We start from the raw sequence: 14,651 nt of genomic DNA, 5'->3' as shown, positions 1-14,651 counted from the left end.
AGAATGAAGTTGAATTAACAACTGTGGACAACCTGAATTAAAGCTTCTTGTTGTTTTGGAGAGTACTGACATTCCCTTCAGTTATTTCTGGGTAATTTTCTGGTCTACAGAATTGTTATAAAATGCAATTATTTGTGAATTTTTGGTTGATTTCTGTATTCTGTAAATTCTATACAGTTACATACAGTTCCCAAACAGATTCCTTCACACACATTTCTTTATTTTCAGTAGAAAATCAGTCCAAAAATCAACAAAATGGGCAAAGTCATGGAGTTTTAATACTTTCTGAAGCAACTGTATGGTTTAGTTTAGTATTGGACTTTTTTTATTTTATTTTTTTATTTTTTACCATGAACATAAACTGACTGGTATGTGACATTGATTATTCCTCAGTCAGTGGGCTTAATATTCTCCCACAGTGACAGAGTGACATTATTGATCATGAACTGCTTTCATTGTCTCTGGGCGATGTCAGATCAGCACAGGCAGATGGAAAATAAAGTTGGACTCTATTTTGGACAGTATAGTCCATGCAGTCTTAGTTTATTATGCTGATGAAATATATTTAGTAGGTGTATTGCTGGGCAATGTGACTCTAAGCTTGCGTTAATCTGTCATAGTCATTAATCTGTCATAGTCAGTTATTTATAATATCTTATTATGAGGCATTGCATGTAGTGAGTTATTTTTGACAGTCTGTTTCAAGGTAAAAATGTTTGTACCCCGTGACATTTCCATAAGAGATCTGCTGTAAATTGTATCCAGGTCAAACAAACTACATGTCCTCTCTCGGAAATATCACCCCTTGTTGAAGCTCATGTTTTTGTTCAGCCAAAGCAGTTTCCTCTTACAATAACAGCGCTGACCTGTGTTTGACAAGCATTTCAGCAAGAAAAGAGACAGTGTGTGACCTACTTGTTTTATTCCCCTGTCCTAGTGGCAGAAAGTAGGTGAGCGTGTCTGGTCCCGTCAGACCCAAGGTAATGCCAGCCTCCATTTTGATGCAGGGAAGCCAGCCGGGTAAATCCTTGCTGATCCGCCAGCTCCATCGTCCCGTCCCGCTGGGTGAGGGAGAGTGAAGCCTCGGAGGGCGGCGGGACACGTGCGGATCAGCTTGACCCCTCTCTTGCAATCTTGAAACCCGACTTTTGGAATCAGCCTGTATGGTGAGACAGTCTCAAGAGCGACCTGGTGGGATTTGGGAATTAATTACGCTGATGCTCTAAATACTTATTATTCAGAGCATCATCATTTAGAGCCGTTACTGGTTGTAGGTACGGAGAAAATGAACAGTTGTTGTGTACTGTTTATACTATGTGAATAATGGAGGGAATGTGATTAATGTAATGCCAAAATTAAAATGAAGGAAACTCCCACATTAACCCTCCAAGGGTTCTGGCAGTTCGGTACTGAAGTGGGGTGAACTTCTTGGCATGGAGTGAATCCAATCATCCCTTAGTGGGCTAGGCAAATTATTTATCACCGCTAACATAATGGTGCTTACTTTCAGCCCATGATGCATTTCTTTTTTCAAGTGAGTGGTGGTTTCCAGGGTGGCAATTCCCCTAATCAGCAAGACACAAATGGACCCCCAGTTGTTTAAAGATGATGCCGCATGCCAAATATCCAGATGGTCCAATTTATGGAAGATTCTTAAACAGACTCAGCAGCCTCTTAGAATATTTATGTTGGTAGTGACTGGTAAAGAACAAGTAGTACGATAAAATAAGTGGACTAAAAAGCATCCAACCCCATTACAGAGCCATCACCACCAAAAGAAGTCTTCATGCTGAATGTGTGCAATCCTTTCACATATGCATTTTATGACTATGATGCAGTTCTCTGGGTCATGCATGGCCACATCACCAATTTACCAACGACAACAGCTTAAAAACAAATGGATAAATCAATAAGCAAATCCAACAGATACCGCTTGAGGTTTTTATTATTCAGAAATGAAGAAGACATGAGCCCATGCAGATCCAACAAGGGGATGTGTGTGACAAGTCAAGAATGAATGGACAGCGATGGAGAACAGTCTTAAGTGATTCTAATGAAATGAGGCATCGGCCATCCCTGGTCCAGATGTAAGTCTTTGCTTTAAACCCCCGCCGCACCGCACGGCCTACATCCCCGCTGAGCAGGAGCCTCGGTTGAAATTCACCTCCAATCACATCAGAAACTGTTTCAGTCACATTACACTACAAACATGAAATGTTGAGACACTCGTTTCCTTCATAGGTTTGAAGCTTGCGTCAACCAAACCAGGGTGTCCGATAACATTAGAACCACTTGCATGGCGAGAGGCCGCTACAGCATGTCATGGTAAAAATCAAACACAAATACACCAAATAGCTTCCAATGATCTCACATTGACTTTAAAGTGCAATTTCGTCTTCAGTTTTGTTCTTTGTTGGATTTGCAGAAGCAGTGGTCATAATTCACACAGGGACACTGATGAAGGGGCCGACAAATGGCTACATTATGAACTACAGTATTAGTATCAAATGGAATTCTACTTAATGGTACTTGTATTTTCTAAGTCTAATGAGTTGTTGAGTGCACTGTTGCATAGCTTTTTGACAGATAAAAAGAAACTTTGATTTAATGATTTTTTTTTCTGTTGATAGCAAACACTACTTGGAGATTAATAAGAATGGGATAGTATATCTAATCTTATTTGTCCCATAGTTATTTTTCACAATGCTTAATCTATTGCCAAAATAGTTCTAGGCAAAAGACAAGCATTTGCACTTTCTTTAACTAGCTGCATATACATTTAACTTGTGCTACTATGCTATGCTAAATCAAAGCTTTAGATTCCCATCCATGTCAATTGAAAAGCTCACCAGCACAGAAATATACCAAAATGATATCACTGCATGTGCAAAAGAAATGTTCCTACATACAAAGGACCTAGGAGTAACATGATAACCTCACGCATAGCGCACACGCAAACACACACACTCTCTGCACGTACAGCAGCATGACACGCCATCTTTGTAGGAAAATGCCCTCAGTCCAGCTAAGTTAGCTCAACTAAAAACATCAGATTATACACCATTATCCAAGTAAAAAAAGACACACAGTCGACGCTGTTGCAACTACAACTCGACGGTACACAAGACAGATGTCTCAAATGAAACATTTTCACACACCAACGATTACATATTTATATTTTACGTGTATTGCCTTGAGTGTGTTTGGGTGTACACTGTAAATCTGTAGTGTGTGAACGCATGTATAAAACAATTTGTGTTTGTGATTAAGTGCTTTATCGCATAAAGATTACATAGGTGCCAGTCTTTCAAATCCTTTGAGATCTTGGAACAGGATAGGAGGGCAAACTGGAACAGACTGCGATTGCAATCAATGGGTGAACAAGTTTTTCAATGGCAATCAATGGGTTACAGGTTTACAGACATTGTGTTACATGGATACAAAAGGAAGACGTCTTAGTGGTTATTGGTCAAGGAACCCTTTTCAAGATCTTCCATTTCCTGCAGCATGTGCTACATGGTTACACAGATGAGTATTCTATCACAACAGGACGTCCTTTCACTATTCAATTCTTTTTCTCTTCATTTTTACTGTTATACAAAAAAGTCATACAAAAATACCCCCGACGTTACATTCAATGAGGGAATTCGTCAATTTCTGGAAAAAGTGCTCTTGCATAACCGATCATGTATATCGCTTTCCTTCTCTCTCTCTCTCTCTCTCTCTCTCTCTGTCTCCATTTCTCTGCCGTTTTTTCAGGTAGTTTGTTTCTCGACAAGACCACAGGGGAGATTCACAGTATCAGGGGTTAACAGTTGGTGGCCAGACCGGTGCGCGTTTCAATCACGGAAAAGTGCAAATTAAATTGGGGCAGGGCGGGCAGGGTGTGCGGGAGTTTAGATGACACTTAACACCGCGTTGCCAGGGGACAGCAGCTGCCGAGATGAAGGGTTGGGGGGTGGGACTGCGATATTGTCCTTGTAAGGGACGAGAGGAGAGGACATCACATATCACAATAGCCGGGGGAGCGGGGAGGAAGAGGAAGAATAGGTCAGAGTAGACGGCAATACTGGCTCAGAGTTGCCCTATCTAATCTAGAGTTGGACTGTCATCCCAACGTTTACCTCTAGTGGGGGGAGGGATCACAAATCCTGAAACCAGCCTCTAAGACATTTAGACTCGTTTTTCAACACGTCTTGGCCAGCGTTGGGGTCCTAGTGTCGGAGAGAGATGTGGTATTTGGGTGGAGGGAGATGAGCGGCAGGGTTTCGGGGCGTAGGGTCCAGCGGCGAGGGAGTCTCTCATGCCTCCATGTACTGGGGAGGGGGCTCCTTAGGCGGGATGGCGACGGCCTCCTCATATGGTGGCAACAGGACCTGAAACCCAACAACAAAGGGCAGCTTAGTCCCCACTCACTGTGGCTCAAATATGGTTTCATCTGTTCTGCTGAGTGGGTCTTAAGGAGTTATGGGGTTCAGTATTGACAGCTAGCTTTGCTACATACATACACACTATATTTTACAGTATATACTGTATATTATAAATGACTACTTGCATCACAAAGTGACTCTTTATTAAAATAAACTTGCATTTTTCACTTCAAAAACATGCCGTAGCAATAGGCTATAGTTTGTGCTGTCAATCATTTGACAATCAGTTTATGATGCAATACAAGACTATTACTATATAGTGTTTTTTGATGTTGTCTGAACAAGATGATGCACAATTTTCACTTTGTTCTACCATTTTTAAATAATTTGCACTAACAACTAATGAAACAATAATATTAAAAAGTAAGAACAAAAAGGAACAAGAATTGAAAAACAAACACGTTATGTTACTCGTTACCACAAAAAGTAATCAGAGTACTCTAACGCATTGTCCCCAACACTATATTATACAGCATATACAAATACGTGTAATTATAGATCTTTATAGATTTGATTCTAACCGATAACTTAAATTTTTATTAGAAATACAGTCACTGCTCCAGTTCTCCCATCTTTCTTTTATGCTCTATATATCCTGTCCCTAGAGAAGTCATGGCTAGCGTCCATCAACATTCCCCTGCTTTAAAAGCCAGATTGCTTTCTATCTTCGTCAAAAGGTCTTTCCCCTTAAATGGTGTTATAAAACCAACATTGCTGATAATTCGGGGAAAAAGGATAGAGAAAGAGGGAGAGGGAGAGAGAGCGAGAGAGAGAATTATGCTCCAAGGGGATGGAATTGTGAAACAGCCAGGGAGGCCCGGCGAACACATCACTGGGAGGATTTGAAATGAAGCGGACAAGCACAGACAATTATGTAACATGTCCAGAAGAAGAGAGGAGGGACAGAGAGAGGGAGAGAGAGGGAGAGAGAGAGAAAAAAAAAAATAGAGCGAGACCTGACCCCTGTGCATTTTAATGGCATTTATATAAAAGGACGACGGATAAGCAGCTAGGTACTTCATGTTCGAGGCTGTAAAAAGCCATTTAGACACACCGCCGGCTTTCTAATTGTAGAAATAGAGGCAGCGCTCTATTCATTCCGTGCTCTGGTTGGAGCGAGGGGATGCTGTGATATAACCATGTGGTCACTATTCTGGCCTGCATGGAAGCCATTTTAACCTGTTACAAACACTGTGCCACAGATATTCGTCGCATTAAAATACTAACCGTTCCCGGACAGATTCCTAATGTGCTAATTAAAATGCATAGGGCTTGTGCTGTGGCCTCCAGTTCGACCTCGTTATTTTAACCTCTGCCTTTTGCTACATTTTATTTTAATTTGAGTGTGTCTTTTGTTTCCTAATTAAGTCAAATGATTCTTTGATTTTCTTCTTTGATCCTTGCTGTTGTGATTCTTTGTTTCACTGTACTAATTTACTGCTAATTTTAACTGTACTAATTTACTAACTTGAAATATTTCATCAACAATTTTCCTCACTAATGCTTCAGCAATTTTTTAAATGAGAGACAGGTCCCATTCTCAAACAGGTGAGAGATTTCCCTTATACCTATATCATGCCATGGTTTAAACGCATCATCAGGTCTTGTTTACTGTTTATGTAGCTCTGGTCAGTGATTAACCTCCAGCTTATCGGCAGTGGAGGAAACTGACTGGCCCATATCTGATATTTAATAAAAGGCCAATATCGGCCCAATATATCGGCAAACCCATATGTCAATCTAACTCTAATCCACTGGTCACTACATTTAGAATCTGTTTCACAAGGTGAAAAACATAAACAATGTGAATCAGGGTTGCAACAACACAAGGACAAGCTGACAAGAGATGACAGACAAGACAGATGAAGCGCTACCTAGTGGGACGACAGCGGGTGTGAGACAGATTAGAGTATTATGTCTCAGTGCAGAGGATTACAGCAGAACAGGCACATAGAAAGACAAATGGAAAGAGTGACTATGCTAAAGCCTTCCAGAAACCCTGAGTCAACACTAAGGAGGACAAGAGGGGAGGATGATGCCCGCCTCTGCCCAGCCAGCCAATCACACTGCAGGATGAACTATCTACCGCCACGCACAGCACCAATGTCACCTCACTGACTGTCAAGCAGCTGGGACAAAGTAACAGTTCGACAGCAGAATCGGGGATCTAAACATTTTCACTGTACTGTGTGAATATATTATATAAGAAGGATGCTATTCTAGTAGTGCAGAGTCAAAATTTACAGGGGCACTATGAAGTAGTACACATTTCACAATTATGTTCCACTGATGTTTACAATACAACTCGCAAGGTGCTACCTGTAGCATTTTAACATCAGTAAATAATTACCACATTTATTGATGGGAAAACCGATGGTTTAGAAACATCTTCTTTGCATCAGCAAGCAATGAGGTTTATGGGAAATGTGGTCTTAATTTTGAGAAACACTGGCACTAACAATAGATAGAGGCTACAAATCACCTCAACGATGGTCTCGTTGGGTTATGGTAATTACACCAAGGTATCACAATTAATTTGACAATGATAGGTGTTTAAAATGATACACATAGCACCTTCAACTACAAGTAGTAACTGCAGTATGATAGCCAAGAATTATGTTACACTTTACATTACAGTGAATTTATAGCAGAACCTCACTCATCTGAACCCCTAGGAAACCCTAGGTTTTGATTGTTTTATTGTTTTTTTGAGCAGCCAATACCAATATACTTCAATCAAATAATCTGTGGGGTGAATGTGATACTTCCCCTAGAAGTACACAGCCTCTATGGTATGTGGCGGTTACAAATGCACACAACACTTCAATTTACAAAGGGCTCTTTGCTGAAGGAATGATTTAGGCCTTACTTCATTAAATCGAATCTGTTAACCTATCAAGTCTGTGGCTGAGGTAAATGATGTAAAAATGTTTTATTAAATTTATGCTTCAGCCTCTAAATTACTGCTGTGAATACAATGCAGAGTGCTTACAACAGTAATTATATAGTAGTAAAAATAATGCAATGTAAAGTGTTGCCTAAAATCCTTACCTTGTGCATTTAGTGGTATCAACTCATTGAACTGCAATAACATGCAAAAGTGGATATAGTCTATATTTTAGTATACAATCTCACAACCACAGCTGACGCTGTACTACTGTCCAACCATGTGCAAAGCGCAGGGACGATAAAGATTTGTCAAAACCTTCATCTCAATTAATTATCTTTAGCTCATATAATCAAATGGACCTAGAGCATTTCCATAACAGTAAAAATCATTGTTGCGTTAAGAGTGAGTGTGTATGAACCTGTTTATGAGTGTATGTGAGTGTGTAAGTGTAACGGCACATTTACTGTATGTGTCTTTATGTGTGTCTGTACATGCCTATATGCCCTTGTGTATGTGTGTATGTGTGCCTGCGTGTGTATAGACCAGCAAATGTGTGAGCGTGTGCATATTATGATGTCCTTGAGGTGAGGAGCTGGGAGGGGGATGTGGGGACTCACCGTGGTGTCGTTGGTGGTGACGTAAACCAGGACCTCGGTGGTGCCCCTGCCACTCACATATCTGTAGCAGTTCCATACGCAGCCAATCAGGTAGGCCTGCCGCAGGGAGGTGGAAACACAGAACAACCAATGACCTTTAGCGACACCGTCACCATAGTTTATCATTACCATATGATATTTGTCACAATCTCATCCTTTCAGCAAGGTTGGGCATGCTGACAGCAGAGATGCATCATATCACAACTTGATAAAGACTGTGATACACCAGGTAACCAGGCAACAGGGCAGGCCAACCTACCTGGCAACAGGACTTAAAGTGAGACTTAGAAATATAATAGAATTCATATGGGTAACAAGAAATTGTGTAATCAGCGCTCAAGCGTGGGGACATTTTTTTGGACAATGTTCCCTTACATTACCCAAAATGTGAGATTCATTGTGCTGTTGATATATGGTAAGCTAAGTAAATGTGGTTGTTCTTGCCTCAGCAAGTCTGTGCTCGCAGTGAGGCTAGGTTAGTCTGATCTGGCAGGGGAACAGGAGGTTCATTGTGTATGTGTGCGAGTAGCCTGCTGGGCTGGTGCCTCTGCCAGCAGTAACAGCAACCAACCAACCAGGAAGCCAGCCAGCTAGCCAATCACTGTGCCATCTACTGAGGTGACCTCCTCACTGTGACCAACTTAAGACTTACTTCTGACACCAATATGCACTGTTGAGTTCACATTTGTACCTTGAACACTACAGGCTAGCAACGTCACACTCTTCCATCTAATAATTCATTCTACCAATAAGGCTGCACTTCTCAAGATGGTCCAAAGGGTATTCTTTTACCACATTCTTCATTCAGTCTATCCCTGGCTTTAAAATAGCCATTTCGTTTGAGGGAAAAAAAAGAAAAAGAAAGCCAACAAACACGCATCTCTCCCTATCTGGAGCATCTCTTTCTCTTATCCCACCGCCTCTCCTCTCTCCAGCTCTCCCTCTTGCCTAGAGGCTGTTTCTAGGTCGGTTTTATGCCATGTGCTGTCAGCTGGAAGATGTTGGCTTTAGCGGGAACTCAGGTGCTGGCAGTGAGTGTGCTGATAGCTGGACACTTCCTTCAGGTTCTATATCTGGCCCTGCTCCAGGGGAGCAACTTGACTACCATCACTCCAGGGGAGCAATTTAGCCATCACAGCCAACATATGTGCAGTCCATCACCGAAACTGGGGTTCTCCTATTCATTTTGTTTGGTGTACATGTCAGTTTATTGTGTGCACCAAAGCCCTGCTGTGAGATGGCATGTTTTGAGCCAGCCCACTTCCACATTTGTTTTTGACAATAGATTTTTAGTGCTGAAATTTCAGGCAATAAACTGTTCAACTGCCCATGTACTCTGCCTGAGACATCACATTTATAACTTTTCTATGTCTGCGAGTCCAACGCTATGTCTTCCAGTGGCTGCTTCCTATCATAAAACCTTTGGATAACTGCCAAGAACGTTTTCAAACTCAGCTTAGAGGAGAAGTGACTTGATTTGATTGTACAGATGACTGCAACTTCTCGTCCCATCTCCCTACCCAGAGCAGCGCTGCGCCTGGAGAGTCACCCATGCATTAAGGGGAATTAGCTCGATAGGAATTGGTTTCCTGTTGTCCCTGACCCGCTGCTCCCTGACTGTGCGATCATCCTATTAAGGGCATTGATAATAGGAATGTTAACACTGGTAGATTCATTATGTATGCCATATGGTTCATGTTCCTATGAGATGAGCACAGCGTGACATTTATTGCGTTGATCACATTGCAATATGGTGAGAACATTAAAGAGGCAACTTGGGTACAATTACAGTGTTTTGTGTGTGCTTGTGCTGCATGCACACATCTTCATATTGTGCATTTTTTAAAAGTGTTTGTTCAGGTGGGTGCTGTTGGTTAAATTTCCATAGCAATCCACAAATACAACAAGTTTATAATGCATGTACATTCCTTTTTCTTTGTGTTGAGGCTTCTGCTAAATGTTATTAACTGCACAGTATAAATCTGAAAGATTCTAGCCAAAGACAAGTGCCTGGTGGATCATCAGTGATGCAGACACTAAGGAGTCTTACCTTGAAAGAAAGGATGCAGCCTACGAAGAGGAGCACTGCAAAAACTAGGCACATGTTGTTGGTGGACATGATGTCCTCTTTGTAAGGGAATGTCCCCGGCTGCCAGGGAGGTAGACAGAGAGAGAGAGAGAAAGAGAGAAATTAAGAGAAATAAATGTCAGGTGGGAAACAAAAATGAATGAAGCAAAATGTAAGGCAGAAAGAAAGTAAGTAATTCAAATCTCTGATATACTCTGATACTACACTTAAGTCCTAAACATCCAAAAAGACTGCAAGATGGACAATTAATCTACACAATTAAGAGCTTAAAGGGCCTGTGTTCATCTCTTATTTAGTAATGCTACTGAACAGATGCTTTGGTGAAGCACTAGCTTTGACTCCCCGCTGCTTAACAGTTATTATAAGCTCATTTGAAGAGTGGTGCTCTATTGCTTAGTTTCAAATGTTTTGTATTGTAGCCCTTGGCAACATTTTGCAATTTCCATTAAAAAGAAAAAGAAAAAAGAAGCCTGTGGCATAGGAAAAAGTTGTTTAACTGTGTGTTTGAGTTTGAGGAAACGGTTCTCACCAGCTGCTGGAGGTAGTCCTGCACCGTGTTGGGGTAAACCACCACACTAATGGCTACCAATGTGTTAAGGGCAAAGTCGAAGATTTGGTAGCAGAAGAATGGAATGATCCAAGCAGCATGTTGCTGTGTGGGGAGAGGGAGAGGGAGAGAGGGAGAGGGAGAGAGAGAAAAGGGTTCACTGAGTTTAGGAGTCTGTTTGGACAATCTAAGGCCTTTGATCCAATTTTATCATGAACATTTCACGTTTGTAGATTATGTTTCATTACCTTGTAAGCACCGTATGTTGCCATGCCACATATAAGAATCATGAGCAGGGATATTGCAGTGGCTATGCAGATATCTGTGGAGAGAGAAGTAAAGAAAGAAAACAGCCAATGAAGACTAGCAGCAATAACATTTCACTGGGACTTCTTCAACAAATGCATTGCTCATCGGCTCTAATGTCATCCGCTATCTCTGACGTAATCCAAAAGTATTTGTGGTACATGGATAAAATGCACGTCAAGTAACCTCACTATTATTAGCACTCAATCTGTCTTGGGCAAAACAGGGATGTTTCATTGTCAGCACCTGGGTAATTGTTATGCAAGCGATGCTATATTTGACAAAGTGCAACACCGTTCTCACATTCACGTCATTCACGCTTTGAAAACTGTTTGACTGATGAGACACTATCAGTGCCACTATGGCACTCAATACAATAACTCCTAGGGATTTACTGATACCAAGCTAAAATAGGGATTCTGCATCCTAGAATTTTGCCACTGCTAAAATTTGATTCCAAGTCTAACAAAATCATACCAAAGCATCTTGATTTTCTGCCTGTTTCACATATAAAGTGATGTTAAAGCTCGCTTACGGGGAAACATGGATTACGTCTCAGTCATTTTTGTCCAATGACCCCAAACTAATGGTCTTACTCTATTGTTCAGAAAAAGTGAAGGATCAGATCAGTATGCAATGTTGGACGATACTATACTTAGTATTCAGAATCAGTCCTGGCTGTGGAAAAGTGGAATCAACACATCCCTGGTAGTTGTCGCTTCAGCCTACCAAACGTATCGTGAGTATAAAAATTGGTGCAAATCCATGGATCTGGACACACTCTAGCTTTACGTAACAAAACAGAAACTCACACATGCAGACAAATTGAAAGACACTGCATCATGACTGTCGGTTTGCCATTACACTCAGCGACAGTGATTATTACAGCACTGACACTCTGTTAAGACCCAGGAAATGATGATACTCTTCCATCTTAATCCCCTGCCACACGCCCACACATACAAGACACACACACACACACACACACTCACACAAACACCCTCACATATACGCATAGGAATACATGTGCACACCCCCACACACACACACACACACAACTAACACCTGCGTGATTTCTGTGAACTTTGTGTACTACTGACGTCTGCCTATTACAAAACCACAGAGACACCAGCTCATCTCCATCCTCCTCCTGTTCCTCACAACCTTTGGCTGATGCTACATTAGCAACAATGCTAGCTGAGCCAATGACAGCCAGGGAGTCATTCAAGATGGCCGTTTTAATCCGATGGAGAATTAGAGCAGTCGTTTTTAATCAGAGTAACCAGCGCCAGGGTCTGTGGCGTCCGAGAGGCAACTGTGATGATGATAGCCGCTGGAGGGGAAGTACTGAAAATACACATGCACTTTGGTTTGCTTGCGTAGCCTAGCCTACTCAGCTGTGTGTGTGCTGAGTGCAGCATTCTGGGAAAAGTCGTAGTAGGATATATGGACATGCTGTACATGTTAATGAGCACTCTCTGGCAAATTTGCAAGTTGATTCTGTTCTGGAAAAGTAGATGAATGCACTGAAGAAAACACCACAGGAGGAACGGTAGTGGGAGGATCACAGTTTTGGGCCTATTCTGACAGTATAGCAAGTGGATGTTTCAGCCATCACTGAATTGACCTGATAGTTCACATGACACTGGGTTACACACATGCATAATCTCTGGGTGTATGTAGTGTGCAAAGAGTTTGGGAATAAAGTTGTTTTTTTGGAATTTATTTCTTTTGTTCAACTCTGGTTTAACATCGTTTAGTTCTGTAATGTTGACAATCAGAATAATGAAGAGTTGAATTCAGCAAATTATTTAAGAAACATTAAATCAATCAAATTAAAAAATAAATAGCGCGTTATCAACAGCACTGAAAGGGGAGGCGAAAATGACAGCAATTATTGTACAAGGATTATTGACGGTGTGTCATTTGTGTTTACAAATATAGTGTCTCATTTTCCCTCATCCCAAATGAAAACAGTCCTTCTTATCAACCATCTAGGTGAGATGGGGTATACACAAAAATTCCCAACTACTACTTGACTGAGTGAGGACTGCTTTAACTGTTTATTGTTATGTTTTTATGCAGCACAACAAATTGCCTCGTTGGGGACATTACAGGTTTCTAATCTAATCTAATCCAAGTCTGACATTCACATTGACGGGATTAGTGGCACTCACTTGCATCGTCCATGACATCGATGTCGGTTCCCAGGTCGGAGCTGGTAAGGTGGTAGCGGTACTGGACTGGGTCATTGAGAGCCGACAACAGGATGAGTAGGACCACCGCATTGATGAGCTGTGGGAACAGGAAAATTAGTACAAATGTCAGAATGAGTGGAGTCACCCTTTAGATAGTGTGACGAGCCAGATCTGAAATCATTTCAGTACTAGCTTTTAATAATGAAGCTATTCTTTCTTGATTTGTGCTGATTTTTCTTCTGATATAAAGGAAAATGATAGAAAAATGGGAAAAGAGTTAACTACAGGTGAGGCAAAGGACAGTTGCAGTTTGTCACTGTTATTGCACATCAACATTTTTTGCTATCAAACATTTAGAGAATATGTTTCCCAGCTTTTAGTTATTCTATAATCATGATGAAGATAAAGTGTTGAGGGTGGATAAATGTACTGGGCAAAACTGAAATGAAGCTTCATGATATTTTGACATTTGAAATTGGTGCTGAACTGCTGGACAGCTTTATTACAGCATCTGTCCAACCAGAGTTTTTAGGAGAAACGATAAAGCAAAAGCTCTAGGAATGGAAAACACACACCACAAACACCTTAAATGAGATGTCTTATGGATGTTTTTTTCTGGCCTCGACCCCACGACAAAGGTCAAGGATTTACCTAGCTTAGACTACTGAACTGAACTCTATTTTTAGACTCCGGTAGAAACATAGGACAAACCAAATGCCACAACCGACTTTGGGTTGGTTGAATATTTCACCAGGACAACAAAAATGTGTCGGAAGGAATACCAATGCGCGGCCACAGATTGTTAAAATGCATTTTAAGATTAGATTTAGCTTAAAATGTATCGAAGTAATTTAGATAATGACATGATGGAGACATGATATAGTAGCGGTGTGTTGAACAGATGGTGATAAAGTAACCTAACATTGTAGCCTATTAAATCAAATCGACAGCCTAAACGGAGGACATCTCAAAATGGCCAATGAAGGATGGGTGCCGAAAAACAAACGAGAAACAGCAGTAAAAAAGTCACTAGAAACGATAAACTATTTTATCACACATGACGCGCATTATATCTGTAAACATCTGAGCCTGCTTTCTGACATACATTTCATCATCAACATGAAAAATCCTACTTACCATATACCATATTCCCAGAATAATGGTGCCCGTCCGTACATGGCAGCAAAGGCAGCAGCTAGTCGAGTACCACCGGTCCCACGGCGAAATCATATTTGTTCTGTTGTAAATGTGAAGCTATTTCATGAATGCTGCCGGAGACAATAAAATAAAGGCTCCAATAGCCTAAAACAACTTGAACTGGTGTAGTCCTTGTTCGTTACGACCGCCACATTCACCGTACGTTACGGGTCTGTGCCTGTTTCCGCCAGTCGACTACTGGCAAGCGGAGAGCCGTTAATCTAGCTCATCCCGGGGTCACGTGACCAGAGGAGGATTTTGACCAAGATCAGAAGGTTGGTGATGGATGCAATACGTTATCATCATTCTGAAATATCCGTGTTTTCTATCTTCTTCTG

General features: G+C 41.2%; 1 protein-coding gene across 1 annotated transcript; it reads right to left on the bottom strand.

Moving 5' to 3' along the window:
- Positions 1 to 1,935: 1,935 nt before the first annotated feature.
- laptm4b (lysosomal protein transmembrane 4 beta) lies at positions 1,936 to 14,353 on the bottom strand. The gene is made up of 7 exons (XM_071914723.2): positions 14,254 to 14,353; positions 13,096 to 13,213; positions 10,861 to 10,934; positions 10,595 to 10,717; positions 10,027 to 10,125; positions 7,938 to 8,033; positions 1,936 to 4,376 (listed from the first exon to the last, which is right to left on the bottom strand). The coding sequence occupies exons 1-7, from the start codon at positions 14,344 to 14,346 to the stop codon at positions 4,302 to 4,304; spliced, it is 678 nt and encodes a 225-aa protein (XP_071770824.1). The 5' UTR covers positions 14,347 to 14,353; the 3' UTR covers positions 1,936 to 4,301.
- Between the last annotated feature and the right edge of the window lie 298 nt (positions 14,354 to 14,651).

This window comes from Centroberyx gerrardi, chromosome 19 (assembly GCF_048128805.1).
Source record: "Centroberyx gerrardi isolate f3 chromosome 19, fCenGer3.hap1.cur.20231027, whole genome shotgun sequence".
Lineage (NCBI taxonomy): Eukaryota > Metazoa > Chordata > Actinopteri > Beryciformes > Berycidae > Centroberyx > Centroberyx gerrardi.
This window is presented reverse-complemented; position numbering and strand designations above follow the sequence as displayed.